The 18,355-nt window shown below is 42.2% G+C and overlaps 1 protein-coding gene across 1 annotated transcript in view; it reads left to right on the top strand.

The window, feature by feature from the left end:
• DNAH3 (dynein axonemal heavy chain 3) overlaps window positions 1-18,355 on the top strand; it is a 468,553-nt gene that overhangs the window by 267,236 nt on the left and 182,962 nt on the right. Inside the window, exons 25-29 of the mRNA XM_088476199.1 lie at window positions 3,493-3,585; window positions 7,893-8,003; window positions 8,241-8,355; window positions 11,535-11,733; window positions 14,665-14,773. Coding sequence (XP_088332325.1) covers window positions 3,493-3,585; window positions 7,893-8,003; window positions 8,241-8,355; window positions 11,535-11,733; window positions 14,665-14,773 — 627 coding nt within the window. The remainder of the gene's footprint in view (window positions 1-3,492; window positions 3,586-7,892; window positions 8,004-8,240; window positions 8,356-11,534; window positions 11,734-14,664; window positions 14,774-18,355) is intronic.

Here is an 18,355-nt window from a genome sequence, read left to right as displayed (position 1 = left end):
GCTGCACGCTAGCAATGTGCATGCAGACAGGCAATAGATAAACGAAGGCAGCAGCTGATGGTCTCACATGGAGCTCTCCACTAGTGTATGGTGGCTTCTCAGGTGTCGGGAAGGGGTGCCATGTATTGGGCGGCCATGACGGTACACTCCGGGTACATAGTTACAGCCCTAAGTGGGGTGAATATGTTGTGGACAATGGAGGAGGTGCCCGTTCAGAGCTGGAGCCCGGTGGCAGGCGCCTCCATTGTCTAACATAGTTCTGCCCCTGGGTGGATGTTTGAACAGGAATAGGCAACACCCAGCAGAGAGCAGCCCCATGTTAGGGAACCACAGGTCACCTGCAGTAAATAAGAAACTAGAATCACTGTTGTAGCTACAAATGTAATGCTAATACAATAATGTGTTAAGTGTGTATGTTTAATATACACTACCCCCTTGTTATAATGCAGGGTAACAGACCAAAACTTGTGTAATACTGTAGAAAGAATGGCATCATAAGTAGTTTGGTATATAATGGAATGAAAACATTTCAGTGCACTATTGTGCAGAGCTATTGGGGCCTAGCTATCAAATATGCCCAAAAGTATGTATTTTCTATCACATCCTTCAGAGCAGCTCACACCGATACTGGCTGGCAGCAGTAAGCAGTCAGGTCGCTACTGTTCATGTGTAACCCGGCAATATCAGGTCACACATGAACCATGCACCTGGAAGCTCGGTTACAGGCTTCTAAAGCAGATTCAATAATAATGATATCTAATAAAAGGAAATTAATTTAATATGTTTGTAAATAATAATGCCATATTTTAATAATGAAGCATTTATTTCTTGTGTCTCACATCTGGTAATGCCATCATGAGGTGCTGATTGCATAGGATGATAAAGGGCAGTGCAGGTACTGCAGCTGCCCTTCTTATATATGATATAATTAGTGGCATGGGAAAGCTGTCGCATGATAGCCGGAGAAGTGACCACCCTGCTGGCTACAGGGCTTGATAAGTAGACAGAACGCCAAATCCTGTAAAAACATCAGGATAAAAGTCCCCTATACCTAGTGGTAGGAGACAGTGATGTCATAAAGGGAATACAGGTTGAGTCTCCCATATCCAAAATGCTTGGGACCAAGGGAATTTTGTATATCGGAATATTCCGTATTTTGGAATATTTGTATACCATATTAAAATGTTTTAGGAATAGGGCCTAAATGTAAACACAGAATGCCTATAGGTCATTTTATACTTTATTTTTAATAATTTTGTGCCTTAAACAAAGTTTGTGTACATTGAACCATCAAAAATCAAAGGTTTCACTATCTCAGTCATGCTGAAAATATTCCGTATTTCGGAATAGTTCGTATTTCAGAATATTTGGATATGGGAGACTCAACCTGTAGTATAAAACAGGAGTACTGTACAAGTAATAGGTATGTTATTATGATTTTGAGAACATCTCGCAAACTAAGGAGATTTTGATATGGGGGCGTAATTTGAACTGGACCAGATTGCTGGGTGTCTGGTGGTGGTGAAGGTGGGCCTGATAAATCATAGCCAAGCAGCATTTTCTGTCCAGCACTACAAGACTTGTAACAATTTATGATCTGTGATATTAAGCCAACTACTGTACTGGAGAATCCAGCTAGAGTAACAAACTTTAATCCACTGGAATAAATGATGGTCATCGATCTTCTGATTCTATCTTGACACGTTCTTGTACTTTTCTTAATTTTCTTGCCTTTCCTTAGTGTATCCACAAAAAATACCTATCAATGGTTATTTATTAACATTGATCAAAGGTTCACAAAAAGCCATCTCATCCATCTGCTAATGCGAGTAAAGATGCCTACACACTTAGCGATATTTTACATGACTTGCCCAATTCCAAAGCATCGTGATGGCAAATCGTGTAAAATATGCCCAAATCGTGAGTCCCCACTCACAATCACGATGCCGATGCGCGTCCCTGCAGGTCGTACATCGCATCTTCAGATCTGCCGTGCTGTAGGGTAGAGTTTCCAATCCGCGACACGATGCACTGGAAAAAGTTAAGGACGCACGATAGATCGTTTGTCACATTGGACACTTTTTACACCAAATTGTGTGCAGGAATGCCAGGGGAGAGTTCAAGGGAAATCGTACATGATGTCGGATCGTGAGCACATCGCCAAGTGTGTAGGCACATTTAGACAGTGGCAGTATATGTCTGATTTGCCGCAGATTGGCACCTTTGCAGAGTTGTGAGATATCCTTAAAGCTGTGGCTTTTGTCTTTTATTGAAAACTGCTCAAGGCTAACCTTTTATATTGCTACATCTATGAGCCTGGAAAATGACCCAGTCCTCTTTTACCGGACATAATAAATAGCTAAGTGGAGTCCTGTTATAAATAAATTATGGATGCTTGCACAACAAATATTGGTGCCTGATTGAGAGTTGTATCCAAAGTGGGATATACTGCTCCTGAACTGTGTGCATGGAAGCTATGCATATATTCATTGTACGTAGAGTTGTACTGTGTGTCTTGTGGTTGGCTTGTCCCCTTTGTGTACACTTAGTATACTACTAGTCATCACCCCATATGCACAATTGCCCCTACCATAAATCGAGTACAAAAGATACGACAGGTGTATTGGTGCTAGCATCCAAGGCCTGCATAGCCTACAATTCCACGTTCTCCCTTAACTTTGCCTATGTAAGATCACCTAGTTACTCCTTTTCAGTTGTTAGTGTAGATGCTACCCGAATGCTGGATCATCTGTACTGGCGTTCACTCAATTCCGGAGCACAGGCAGAGCAAAAACATGCAACATATACCCTGCCAATGGGACTATGTTTAATTCTGCATCAGCACCAATGCCGCACGAGGAAGTACAATTTTTTTGTTTGTTTGTTTTTTTGTTTTGTCTTAAAAAAAAACAAAAAAAAAAACAAATAGTATAAAATTATATATATATTAGAAAAAAATCAATATATGAAAAAAAAAACCCATCAGTGTATAAAATCTTTTTCCATGTACCCGGGATTTGTAATATTTTCATATTTCACAGTAGATTTTGCCTTACACGCTGTATTTTTCACAAATACCACTGTCAGGTGCCATCTAATTACATTACATGCTGAAGAAAAGAAATGTGTTTTTTTTTCTTCCATGTGTATTTTATCCATCCACATACTTGTCAGTGCAGACTGGAGGTGCAGAATTATCAACAACTATCTATAACGGACTGTTGTTTCCGATATGGACAGTGTACTCTTATTAGTGAGCATTGGCCAGTGATCATAATTCGTAAGACGGTTGAGTTTGTACAGTTGTTGCTGGTTAATCCTCACTAGATTAATTATTCATACAGATACTTTGTATGGAGTAGCTGCCTGGAGATATTAGTCTTCTAGGATGTACAACATGGAAGATCAGATGTTTTGTGTGCAAGAAGCTGACATGAGTAATATGTTTCTGATAGCATAGAATAATTATCTGCTCCTGTATCTGTCTTCCAGGGCATGGTTGAAAAATGGCTTTTGCAAGTAGAAGAAAATATGTTGGCCAGTATGAGACAAGTCATTCATGATGGCATAGAGGGATATGTTGAGGTAAGGTTACAGATGGTATTGGCGGAGGATTACAAAATAAAAAAAAGATGGCGTGATGGGTGGTTTAGGTGTGACATATGAAGAAAGAAGATCCGTTTATCACAAACTCACATTTACATAATTAAAATGTAAACATAGCTTAGAAGTAAATATATGTCTTATAAAAAGATTATAACATCTATAAACCCTATAGTTGCATCCAATCTGAATGGCCACATGAGTGGCAGTAAGTGGAGGAGGGTATGTTAGTACCTGAGGCAAAGACAGGAAGAGACATGTGAATAAGAGAATGTCAGAGTCCTGGTAAGCTTGTTACGCTAAGAAGATAACATTTATGTTGGAGTAACCTCAAAATATTGGGTCAAAGCAGACCAGGCTGTGCGATGTATATAACCTTAATGGTTCACAACATAAAATTATATTTTGAGGTCCTTCATGTTATAATGAGTTGCCTTGTTACAGTAATACCTTTGCTTATTGTTAATCCTTGATATGATAACAGTGTTGAAGATAGAGAGTGCTACTGCTCAGACTCCATATTGGAACATCGAAAGAGGCTTCAATCCCTTGCCAAGATGGCCACTGTACCTAGTACTTTGCATGCCTGGCACCATCTTATTCGCTGTATTAGAGCACCACAGTGGCAGATGCAAGTCTTCCACTTAACTCCGTGCAATATACTGCCTTATATATATACGTGGACAGCACTGCAGGCAGCATTCCAAGATGAGAATCTCATGAGAAGGATTAGTCTGAGATGTGTCAAAATGAAGTCCGTTTCCCAGCAACTATTGTCTGTAGAAGTGCAAGTACAGTAGATGATAAAGAGATCTTAACAGCGATGCTACAAAACTTGACACCTTGATTTGACTTCCTGGTTGTGGCTCTAGAAGCAAACACAGCAAAGTTAACACAGTTCCAAGAATACATGCCCTGTGAGACAAACACTGAGAACACTGCATTACGCACAAAGTAGTTTATTTTACGAAGGGCAGTGCTTTTATAATACGTGCTATATATGCTAATCACTAGCAAGACACGGCTAGTTAAAGCACTGTCCTATTAAACATCAGGCATAAACACAACCCGATGCTTCGTATATAAATAATCACAAATAGTTAAAAAATCTGAAAATTCAAGTGTAAATGCTACATATGTCACAAAGTAGGGATGGGAATCATTTGATGTTTCATCGGAAACATTGGTCAGATGGTTTCGATGTTCAACCCTGCAATGTTTAGGTATCAATGTTTCATCACCATCGCTAGATTTTCCACCGATGTTTTCCCCTACTTTTCCAATGTTTTTTGTTTCTTTTGTGACACTGTGAGGTGCTATCACTTCTTTGGGCTGCCAGCTGGCTCTCTCCTTGTTTTATAGTCAATCACAACTTAAGAAGAGTGTAGAAAACACACTGATTGGGGTACTGCTGCTGCTGACGGTGGTGGCTGACAGAGTGAAAGACACTCTGGTCAGCCAATCAGCAGCAGCACATTAGACAGTCCCACCCCTGGCTCACTGTCACTGGTGTTGCTCTCAGTGAACACTGGTTGGCTGCTGGGGTGTCTGACTGCTGCAGCTCTTGGTAAGCAGCAGTGAGCTGTTTCATTAAAGTATTATTAGTTAATGCATCACGTTTTATTTCTTCAACAACAAGTTTGATTTACCACAAAACATGTTTTACTTCTAAAAATGCACACATCCTTATAATGTTTGCACCATTTGTGTGTGTGTGTGTATATATATATATATATATATATATATATATATACATATATATATATATATATATATATATATATATATATATATATATACTGTTTTCCTCCATGAAGATATACATAGACAAATAAACTTCTAAAATAATTATTATACTAGTATATGTTTAAGTACAAGGTTTGCTTGAAAAAAACACACGACAGAAACATCAGTAATCATTGGTTTCAGAGAACCAATGTTTATATCTAAATAATGTTTTGTATTCAATGTTAAAAACATCAGTCCTTCCAATGTTTTCTTTCAATGTCCTATCCCTATCACAAAGTATTTGAGTGTTGTAAGCAAAACAATATGAATCCTGTGCAAAACTAGAAATGCAAACAGAAGCATAGCAAGACCCTATAGAAAAATATCTGTAGGAGTCCCTTAATGCCTGCTCGCCTTCCTGTGTCCTGTGTGCTACTGTTGAACAGCACATCTCTATCTCTCCCCACTGATGTAGAAGGAAAAGACAGGAATGTAACTATGGCACCAGTTGAACATTAATGGACATATTGAATTATGGCCACATTATATCATATCCATTAGAATTAGCGAGACAAAAAAAAATGATTTTAAAAAATTTTTTGGTTTATAATACTTACAATATACTAATCACCATTCATTTAATCCTGTAATTAATTAAGATGTACAAATGATATGAACAAATCTTATTGCCATCAGTGTCCTAAACAGATTGTGCGAAACAGAAAAGGGACTGTAATAGCTACAGGCACCCAGTGTCAGCAATTGTACGTTCTTGATGTACACGATGATGACGACTTAGTAACAGTCACTAAAAACTCTGGCACAGAAGACTTGGTCACCTTGTACAGTATATGACAAGGTTCAAAAATTACTGAACAGGATGGTCACCGGCAGGGCCAGCTCCAGGGGTCTGAGCACAATGTGCCGGCCTGGTACATAGCGCCCCGGAATTGGCCTCATTCCATAGGTCACGCCTCCTGTGTGACGTTATTTGGAGGCGTGCCCGCATGGCACGCCTCCAAATAACATCAGGCTTCCCCCAGCCCTCTGCCGTCAGTGAATGGATGCCGCATGCATGCGCGCGGCATCCATTCACACTCCGGGGGTCTGACACCGCCGCACAGCTGCAGCGGTGGGGGCCCCCAACCTCACAATTTACCACCCGCGGGCCACTTCGACCCACGGGTGGAACAGCGGGACAATACTGTCCCGCTGAAATCTGGATGTTGGGGAGGGGTGCGTCCTCTATGGGTGGCGCCCCTGTGCGACAACACTGGTCGAACACCCCTAGAGCCAGCCCTGGTCACCAGAATGTCAATGGCTGACACAGAGAGACCTGTATGTGAGAGCTATATAATAGAAAAACAAAGCAATCAGTCATTTCCCAAGTCAGCAAGCAGAGCTACAGCACCACTTGAGTTGGTACATACGGATGAGTGTGGTCCAATGGAAGTAAAATCAATAAGTGGATACAAATATTTTGGGACATTCATAGATGACTTCACAATAATGGCACACATATACTTCATCAGAGAGGCCTGAAAATAGCAGACTACCAGAGACTTGTAGAGAATCAAACCTGTCACAGTCTCAAAACCCTGATTTCTTAGTTTTTTTTTTAATTCAATTTGCAAAAATCTCAAAAAAACTTTTTACACGTTGTCATTATGGGATATTGGACCTGATTCAGACCCGCTCGCTAAGGCGCGCTCGTTCGCTCTGAGCGATTTTTGCCCATCTGCGCATGCGTATAATTCGCAGTGCGCGTGTGCAAGCCATTCATTGCGATCTGATTTTGGTTGCTCGTAAGCCACTATCAGGTCGCTGCTTTGAGTGACAGATAGTGCAGTTTGTTGGAGGTAACGGGAAGGTGCTTGTGAACGGGGGAGTGGGTGTGCGACCGCAGGCGTGTCAGGCCACCAAAATTACGTTTAAAGGGAGTGCATAATTAGCAAAGTAGCGTCATTGTACACGTCACCTGCATGTATTTCAGCCAGCACTGATCGCTGTGCTTGCGGAAGGCTAAGGCAACCCCAAGGGCTGCGAGCAGCTCTGATGGCTTATGATGGTACCGATTAATCCTTCATTTCCTGGAGATGACGTGTGTTGCGAGTGGCAAAGGGGCGTCATTAGACACTTGCGAGCACACTTTGCCGTAGCTCGCTAAAACATAGCGAGCGTCCTTACACGACGCAGTGCGAGCACTTCATTTAAATATCCGGCCCCTTTTTGCAAGCGAGCGACCGCAACTTGCGAGTGGGTCTGAATGAGCCCCATTGTGTGTAGAATTTTGAGGACAAAAATTAATTTATTCCATTTTGGAATAAGGCTGTAACATAACAAAATGTGGAAAAAGTGATGCACTGTGAATAGTTTCCGAATGCACTGTATCTTTTCCTATTACTTGTGCTAAACTTAAAAAAAAAAAAACACTTCACTTCATTAATATATTTACTAGTCCGTTACTTACTACAGTATTTATATACTGAAGAGTCCCTGATGTACCCTGCTCCCATTTGTATGTAAAAGCGGAATGTCGGTATATATTGTATTTTTTATAGGTTCCTCGAAAGCAGTGGGTGTTACAGTGGCCTGGCCAAGTAGTTATCTGTGTCTCTTCTATTTACTGGACAAATGAAGTATCAGAAGCCATTACTGATGGCACTTTATCGGTACGTAAAGACCTATAATCCCCTGTGTTTAGCTTCCATTGTTTTTGAGAGTCCAATCATTACTATATAGGTTATAATCAAACAACTTTGATCACAGGAAAAAGATAAATAGAACAGTCTTAGGTACTTGTGTGGTAAATACCCAATGACTGCGCCAATGACAGCAATGGCAATAACATATTTAACCCTAAAAAACTATGTTTTAGTCTTGTTGTTAAATATGTTTTTAAATCACAGGATTTCTTGGATAAAAGCAATAAGCAGATCAGTGAGATCGTTGAGCTGGTCAGAGGGAAATTGTCTGGTGGTGCTCGAGCTACTTTAGGAGCCCTTACTGTCATTGATGTTCATGGTAAGAGCTATTTCCAAAATCACTGTCACCGAAAATTGCAGATTGTTTTCCAATTGAAATAGACTTTGCGTGGGTGTGATTACTTTCTCTCTACAGCATCAGAGGGAGAATGAGCAGAAATTGGCAGCAGATCAAAAGCTTGTAGTAAAGTGAAATGATTTGTGCAAGAACATCTCTCTGGTGCTGTTAGTGTTAGGTGCTGTAAGCTACAAACGTGTCATTTCCCAGAATTACACTGAGCAGGAAATTGACTGTACTGTATGTCTTTACCGGAGGAATATGCAGTTTTGTAAAATGTGACATATAAAAGGAGTGCAATAATGTAGCAATTTAGTTTTATGTATTCACATGTAATGTATAATTCTTTATTTAAATGAAAAAAAATAAAATAAATAGAAAAAAAAAAAAAAGATATATATATATATATATATTAGAGCATTCTATATTTTAAAATTCCAAATTTAAGCAAACAACTGTTCTCCTGCATGTTCATGCAACATTGAGCATAGTGAAATTTGTCACTGCACCAAAAATAAGGACGACATAGAAAATGCCTATAATAAATGTCCAAAGTGGTGCATCTAGTTCAGAAAGATGTACAAAATAAGTAACAATGAGTTGTCTCCTCTGAGCAGAATACCAGGGGCATTAGCAAAGACAGTAGCCCAGGTATAAATATTTCCCCTAACTCTGTTACACACAAGTATGTATTGTAAGCCCTGATTTCCTGGGCATGGTGGTCTTGTATTATTCAGTCTTACCTTGCAGTATTGTTGGGTTAACCACCTGCCTCTATAGCTTAATTTTTGAAACATTCGCAAGCAGGTGTCCCTATATATGCAGGTTTAGCAGCAAAGGAGTAGATGCAACAGATGTAGTCTTGCACAGCCCCATCATAAAATGAATGAGCACCAAGCCATCTAATTTGTATAAAACAAATGAGGTAGTTTATTTACAGTCATTTACATATCTTCAAGCTTAAGTCTAGCGACCAGACATCTGTAGTGTTTACGCTTGGCTCTTGTATATGTCCGCCATCCATTCTACTCCGGTTCTAAAATGGTGACAAGCTACGCCCAGAGGGCTCGTATGATAGACTTCAGAGTTCGGATTGGTAAATGGCAACAGCTCAGGTACAAGTAGACACCATCTCATATTTCTATGATGATTATGGACTGAGATAAATAGCATTTCCATGGTGGGTGGTTACTGCTTAATGGGCACATATTACAGAGTATCCTGGTTTGATAGCAAACCAATTGAACTGTAATTGTTCCTTTGGAGCAAACTGGATGCCTCCCAAGAAGGAGACAGGAAGAAGAGTTCAAAGTGCCCAGTTTAGTCTCTGGGAATCATTGCAGCGATGGAACGTTCCCCCAATTATAAAGTTCTGTTAGCCCTAGATTGGAGCTCCATAACATCACCAACCTCAGGTATCTAGTACTTACCTTGCACAAACTATGGAGCTACAAATTTGTTCACAATTGACCACTGGTAACTCGTCTATCACAGGGGTTGATATTCTCTAGTCATTTTTTCACTTGACTGTCATGGAGGTCCCAATCAACACTTTGGTTCTTCATATACCCCTATTTGGACATACTGTAGTTCCCGGTGAGTTCATCTGACATATATTTCAAACTATATATGATAAACTTAAGAATCTTTAGCTCCAAGTAGGCATTGGTCCCATATCTCTGCAGTGCATACTTACCAAAAACAAAAACACACCTCCCTGGAGGTGGTCACTGCTTCTCAGGGTTACTATCTAGAGATATTGGGATACCCTCAGTTGACAGCAGACTCCGTAGACTGTAATTGCCCAAATAGATCTGGCTGGCAACCACACCAAAAAGGAACTGCAAAATATTTTTCTAGGGACCTTAATGGCAATGTACCAGTTTGTGATAAATGTTGAAAGATAGCCCCAAATCTGTGCTACAACCCATAAAAAACATACTCTATATTCTTTTCTTCAGGGTGGAAAAGGATGGTTTGGGGATCCCCCCTGACTTCTAAATGTTTTAGGCCAGCATATGAGACCTTGAAGTCGATATGTGCAAAATTATGTGCCCCTAGGTGCAAACCATGTCCTGTGGTGACTGTCCAAAGTCACTTGGTCACTCAGCAGTTAACCTCTGATTGCCCTACTTTGACAGACCACAGTTCACGGAGGGTTCATCTAAAAGGGTCCAGAGAATACAATAAAAATTCATTGCAGCCCTAGCTCAGAGCTCCACATCATCACAATCCTAATTCTCTAGTCATCACCATCGCTGAGCTACAACACCCCAAAATTTTTCACCATCAATAACTTGGCCCCAGAACAGCCCCTGCTCAAATTTTTATGACAGGTACCTGAGACCTCAGTTTGAGCCCCTAGGTATCCATAGGTTCCACCCTCTTCCTGTAATGATGCTCCAAAGTCACCCTATGGAACCAGAAAGTAAAACCTTATCATTCTCAATAAAATCAAGGTGATAACTAAGCTGCATATTATTATAATGCTTCCAAATAGAATTTATCATTTGCTGAAATCTTAACATGAAAGAAGAACTAATAACCAACAATATTAATGTTCTGGGTATGTAACACCCAATAGATACCCTTCCAATTGCATTAACTTGGATACATTAAGTTGGCAGCAAATAGACCCCTCTCAAGGAAAAGACTTTTAGTTTTCCTTCTGCTGCTAGTATGTAATGTATGTCTTTTTCCACAATATGACTCTTACTGTACTAAATGTAATTTCTGAGATTGGTTCTGTGCTCATGTACTGTCTCTGTGCTGTCTAGTAGGATTCTCACTGGCCTTTCAGATCTTAATACCAACGCATTTCACTATCATAGTCTTTTTTAAGGTGGTGGTGAAATGAACAAACTCTAAAACTTTATAACTTTATTCCAATAGACAGTTTCAAATAGTGACACAGATTAAATCTGTACTTTTTGTTATTTTGTCTATAAAACATAATTATGGTGTATGTTCAACATACCAACATACCAAGAATATCAGAAGACTAACATAGTAACATACTAGAAGAAAATATATTTAATTGTAAAATCCAAAGATCCATGCCAAAGTAAATCTACAGATTATATAATAGACAAACTATTTAAAATCTAATCAAGCAAAAAAAAGTCTTGTAATACTGGGTAACTATGTTGGTTGTTCTGCAGCTCGCGATGTTGTCGCAAAGTTGGTACAAGATAAAGTGTCCAACCTGAATGACTTTCAGTGGATCTCTCAGCTGAGATATTATTGGGAAAGCTCAGATGTCATGGTTAGAATGATCACTACTGGAGCTAAGTATGGCTATGAGTACCTGGGCAACTCGCCCCGACTAGTCATAACTCCACTGACGGATCGGTGTTACAGGTAATGGATATTTGTGTGTATGTAATTGGAATTGAAATACATTTTGCTACACAGTAATATCTAGAAAAGCGATTACATTGAATATGTTGTATTAGAAGTGTATTCCAATAAGTAAGAAGAGAACATCAGTGACTGATATATAGTACAGTATATCAGAGGGTGTAATTGAACTGAATAATACAAATGGAATAACAGAATTGCACTCATGTCTGCTTTGCGGACAGATGCGGAGATATTTAGTACCTGCGCATGCATTGTAGCCTGCATATGCAACTTTGTGCAGCTGCAGTTGATAACAGCATGGTAAGCATCTCCACTCGTGGCTATGTTGAGCATAACTAAGCCACTACTAGGTGTTTGCACATGGGTTCCATGGGTGTGACATGGATGTGTAGATGGTATTGCTGGCCTTCCATAGTTGATGTTGGCTAGATCTCTTGCACCAAGGAGAGGGCTGGTGCAGATGCAGATGATAGTGATGGCGGCTACTTTCAGAAGTGAATGATAGGGGGTGATGCAGCTGCATAGATGCGGCCATCTCTGAATACAGACAAGACAGCACGCAATGCGCCCGTAGATGCTCTTGCTCTATTACAATCTCTTGCAGGAAGCTGCTATTTTAAGTGCTTCTCAACCAAAAGCAGATGTAGAATCAGTGATTTACTTGCTCTGCATCAGTGCACAATATGAGATGATATACAGTACTTGTACATAGGGACACTGATACTGATGTTACCGCAGCTCAGTGTCATGTAAGGTTAGCACTGGACAGTGTATTTACCTTCATAGTTTACAGCAGAGGTCCCCAAACTCCACCATTACAGTCCACGTTTTAAGGATATTTATGCTTGAGCACAGGTGACTTAATTAGTACCTCAGTCAATTTGGACTCAAGCATAGATATCCTTAAAACCTGTACTAAAATGCAGACTTTGGGAACTTCAGTTTTACAGTATATCTGACATTTTTAATTTGGGGATTTAATAATTCTTTGGGTAGCAATACTTTGTATTACACATATAAAGGGCACACATGTAATACTCCAGGTTTACAGCTGGTCACTAGATTTGCCAACAAAAACCTGGGCCATAAGTGCTAAATATATATTGGCCTTATCAGTGCTTAAAGTGGTTCTAGAGAAGTGGTGGAACTCACCCCCCTCCCCCCTCGGCGTATTTTCAACAAAGGGACAGCGCACGCCGAAAAAGGGACGTGGTCACACAATAGTATTCCCAATTAAAATTATGCCTTACAGTAGCACAATCTTATTAACATTACACTGCACATAGTGCTCCTGATTCACATTACACCACATAATGTAGTAAAGTCCCTTATTCATGTTATGGCATACAGCAGTGCCCCTTTTATACAATGCCCACATATGTGCCCCTTACACAGAATGCCCACAGTAGTAGTGCCCCTTACACATACTGTAGGTAGTAGTGCCTCTAATACACATACTGCCCACAGCTGTAGTGCCCCTTACACATACTGTAATGCCCACAGCAGTAGTGCCCTTTATGCAATGCCCACTCTCGTGGTGCCCTTTATGCAGTGTCCCCAGTAGTGGTGCCTCTTATGCAGTGCCCACAGTGGTAGTGCCCCTTATGCAGTGCCCACAGTGATATAGGCCCTTGTGCAGTGCCCCTTATGTAGTGTCCACAGTGGTAGTGCCCCTTATGCAGAGCCCACAGTAGTGGTGCCTCTTATGCAGTGTCCCAGGAGTGGAGCCCCTTATGCAGTGCCCCCTATGGAATGCCCCAGTAGTAATGCCCCTGTAGCAATGCCCCCTGCAGTAGTGCCCCCTGTAGTAATGCCCCCTGTAGTAGCGCCCCCTGTAATAATGCCCCCTGTAGAAGTGCCCCCAGCGGTAATGCCTCTGTAGTAATGCTCCTTGTAGTAGTGCCCCCAATAGTAATGCCCCCTGTAGTAGTGCCCCCTGTAGTAGTGACCCCAGTGATAATGCACCCTGCAGTAATGCCCCCTTCAGGGGAAGCAGTCAGGAAGCCGACGGACGTAATCCCGACCGCCGGCTTCCCGACTGTCTAATCCCGGCAAGTGTCTAATGACAGGTGTCGAAATCCCGACGCCTGTCATTAGACCTACGCCGGATCCTGACACCCGGCTTACCGATCGAGGGTAAGCTGGGCACCGGGCGGGGACAGCCACGGGGAGGGGGAGGGTTAGGTTAGGGGCTCCCGGGGGGGGGGCTTAGGGTTAGGCACCCTCCTGGAAGGTTAGGGTTAGGCTAGAGGAAGGGGGGGTTAGGGTTAGGCAACCTGGGGGGAGGTTAGAGTTAGGCACCGCCCCCTGGGGACTTAGGTTTAGGCGGCGGGGAAGGGGGAGGTTAGGTTTAGGCACTTAGAGGGGGAATTAGGGTTAGACACTTGGGGGGGAGGTTAGGGTTAGGCACCCCTAAGGGAGGGTTAGGTTTAGGCAGCGGGGAAGTGGGGGTTAGGTTTAGACACTTAGAGGGGGGTTAGGGTTAGGCATTTGGGGGGGGAGAGATTAGGGTTAGGCACCCCTATAGGAGGGTTAGGGTAACTGGGTAATAAAAGGTTAGCGATACTTACCTTTGGTAGCTTCGGGATTTTAACTCCTGCCGGGCTTCCGCTGTCGGGATTTGTACCATGCGGCCGGCGGTACATCATACTGATTCCCCCTGCAGAAATGCCCCGTGTAGAAGTAATGTCCCCTGTAGTAATGCTCCCAATAGATAGTAGTGCTCCCAGTGGTAATGATTGGACCGCGTTGGGAGCCTCTGCACTAACCTATTTTCACCAATAATCACTTTACCGCAGATGTCACAGTAACATAGACATATAATTATGGGCACTGAAAATGTAAATCAGGTGCTGCATCTTAATAGATACCAGAACTGCTACTTTTTAAGAGTTTTTATGATTAATTCAGTTGTTGTCTTTTCCATAGAACATTAATGGGTGCACTGAAGCTAAATCTTGGGGGAGCTCCGGAGGGTCCAGCTGGGACTGGTAAAACTGAAACTACAAAAGATCTCGCTAAAGCATTAGCCAAACAGGTAACCTCATCTGCACTCTTATCAGCCCTTTTATACACTTCCCATAACTAAGGATGACTGTATACAACATCTTCACTATGGCCACTTGTAAGACAATGTCTCAGTGTGTCCCATTTTTGTGCTTTACCATGAATTTACAATGATTTTTACAATAAGAGTATTACAGTTATGAAGAGTAATGATGTTCATTTAGGGGCCTATTCGTAATGTTAATTATCGGACCTCGATAATTAACATCCTAACTCGCCACGGCTGCCGGAGCTGCGTGGTGGCAGCTGATGTGATATCAACTGCCTGTCGGAGCAGTGACGGGAGTGCGCATGCACGACCTACAGGTCACGCATGCGCACAACAGCACCAACGTCCGGCAGAAGGAGCCGGACAGGGGTGGAGGGATCCGATGGGATCTCTCTTCGCAACCCGGACCTTCTTCCCATTGTGAAGAAGCGGGTTGCAATGCCGGAGCAGAAGCAGGAGCCATCTAAAGATATCTAATGCGACCCACAGTCAAGCTCCAAAAATTTACGGGTCTATGTACTAAGCAGTGATAAGAGACAGAGGGTCTCATTCAGACCCGCTCGCGAGTGCAGGACGCTCGCAAGCGGGTCGATGGTACCCAAATGCGCATGCACACGACGGAGGGGTCTCGCACCAAAGGGGGTGTGCTGTCGATGGTGACTTATGTGGGATATTAAAAAGGACATGCACAGATTAACAAACCAAGAACTTTAGCCACTAGGACTGACACTTTCGTGGCTGAACTCCTTGGTTTGTTTGGGCCCCACAAAACATTTTAAGGAGGAGGTTGATGATGAGGGTGTTGGTGGTGGAGATTGCATGTTATGGTCCAAACTGCTGATAGCTGATACTGGACTGCTTGTTATTAATTTACAAATTATAATTTTGTTAAGCAAATTGCATGAACTTGCTGCAAATGACGTAACAGGGAGGAGGTGCCTAGATGGTTAACGTCCCTTCCTCTGCTAACTTTGGCTTTACAAATGGAACAGATGCCTTCACAACTGTTGTCAGAATTTAGATTAAAATAATTCCACACCCACAGCTATTCTGGCTTTCTTTTTATCATTAGCAAGAACTGCTGCCACTGGTGGCTGGTTTACGCAAACCACATCCTTATCATCAACATCCACATTAGCGTCAGATAGGACACAAATTTCCCCCTCATCCTCCTTTTGCACTTCCTCCACACTATCATCCTCATTTTTTATTATTTCACCATCTAATACTAGCACAGCTGTCATGGCGTCAGTGATCCGCTGTGAAACTGTGTGACAGCTGTTATACTTACTTCCTCTATCAATAGTCAATTTTTTTTTTAAATTACTTCCTATCACGAATGAGGATGTAGGTGATGATGCAGGTGTTGGTGTTGGAGATCGAGGGCACTTGGTAGGTGACACTGGACTTGTTACATTTTGAATTTTGGAACTTGGCGACATACACTTTGATATTTGATGAATGCGCGCCAAGTGACATAACAAGGAGGAGGTTCCTAGGTGGTTTAGGTCCCTCCCTCTACTCACTCTTGCATGGCAACGGGCACATATGGCTTGACAACTGTTGCCGGATCGGGATGGAAATAATTCTACACATGAGAAGTAGATTTTTTTGTCTTTTGTCCCGGCATTACAACAATGGGCTTTGGCTTTTTCAAACCATGGGCAACAGCTGTTGCCTTACTTACACAAAGGACATACTCGGCATCAACATCCTCATCACCAACATCTTCATCATCAACATCCTCATCATCCTTAGCGCCTTCATCCACCAAAATATCCTCCTCCATGTGCAATTCCACAGAAGCATCCTCAATGACTACGTGTGCAAGATGTTGACTGCCCTTCCCCTCATTTGCAGAGGGCAGACAAATGTTGGAACTTGGAGGATCCTCCAGTACACTAGTATTTAGGTCGGGCTCACACATGGCAACCGCGGACACACTTGCATTCTCCTCGGGGATTTGTGATTTCGATTTCTCAGGGCACACAGTTGGTTTTTCCGGAGCTGTCTTAACAACTTTCACATTTGTAATTGGACCACCACCACTACTACTACTACAAGCAGAAGGGCTATCAGAATCAGCAGTCTTCTTCATAAAGTAAGAAGGCCAAGGCCTTATCCTTTCCCTGCCACTTCGTGTAGTGAATGGCATATTGCCAATTTTTTGTTTATCTAAAGTCAAATATCCTTTCAATTTTTTTTTCTTAATTTCAATAAAACTTGCTTTACCATATCGATGGCGTAACTTAAGCCCTGGGGCATGGGCCTTCTTAGAGGTCGAGGAAGCTGACGGCCTTGCACTGCTGGCGGCAGCCACAACATGTGGTTCTTGGCCTTGCTCTCCTGTCATGTGACAGCCCTCCATATTTTTTCTGCAGTCTAGAAGCAGTGTCGCAATCACCAATAGTGTAGCCAAGGTGCGGTTACAAAATTCACACACGTGCAGTCGTGCGCACACACAAAAATATTAGAAAAAATGACAAATGATTATTTATATTTTTTGTCAGCTCCAGAAGAACTTGGCCCCAGAGTAACGATTGATCACGACTGTAATCGGGCAGCACAAGGTTGCAAAGTGCGTTGCTAGCTGGCTCTTGTGCGCTACTGTTGTTAAGCCTAACACGCATGCACACATAGAAAAATATAAAAAGACACTTTGATTATTTTTTTTTTTACTTTTTTTTTTGGAGTCCAGAACTTGGGCCCAGTGATGGACACAGCACAAGCCCAGGACACAGCAGACAGCCCAGATGGATCAGCAGACAGCACAGTGACAGTGACAGTGACAGCAACGTGACCAGAGACCAGAATGGATCAGCACAGACAGCACAGTGATAGTGACAGCACCATGACCAGAGACCAGAATGGATCAGCAGACAGCACAGTGACAGTGACAGCACCGTGACCAGAGACCAGAATGGATCAGCAGACAGCACAGTGACAGTGACAGCACCGTGACCAGAGACCAGAATGGATCAGCACAGACAGCACAGTGATAGTGACAGCACCATGACCAGAGACCAGAATGGATCAGCAGTCGCCAGCCCAGGACACAGCAGATAATACCAGCACCTCTCCCAGCCCTACAATACCCACCCTCCCTGTTCAGTCTCCACAGCCGGAGTGGAAATGGTGTCCGTCGCGTGGTTCCTTAGATATTACATTGATCATAGAGACGAAAGCTTGCAAACCGCGAGATTTCCGTCTCTATGGCTTTGCCTCGGTTTCGAGAACCGAGTAAGGCGGGAACCTCCGAGCCTGCTTAGATCGGACTCGGATATGCTAAATTCAGGTGGGTTTGGTTCTCTGGGAACCGAACCCGCTCATCTCTACTAAAAACCCACACAAAGGATCAATAATATTATATATAAAACCTGTTGTGTTTTGTATTTATTTAATAATATTGCCCCTTTGAATCTAGCAGTGAAGGTGCAGTAGTTTTGAAAAGTACAGGTTAGAATAATGTACCCCTTAATATCGCCAGGAGCACTGTCATGTGCCATGTCCATCATAATGAAAAATAGAGAATATGGAACAAATGTGAATTTGTGTAGGACAAGC

This window comes from Taudactylus pleione, unplaced genomic scaffold (genome assembly GCF_031769625.1).
Source record: "Taudactylus pleione unplaced genomic scaffold, aTauple2 ptg000184l, whole genome shotgun sequence".
Classification (NCBI taxonomy): Eukaryota; Metazoa; Chordata; class Amphibia; order Anura; family Myobatrachidae; genus Taudactylus; species Taudactylus pleione.
The sequence above is the reverse complement of the archived record's forward strand: the minus strand, read 5'-3'. Positions and strand labels throughout refer to the sequence as shown.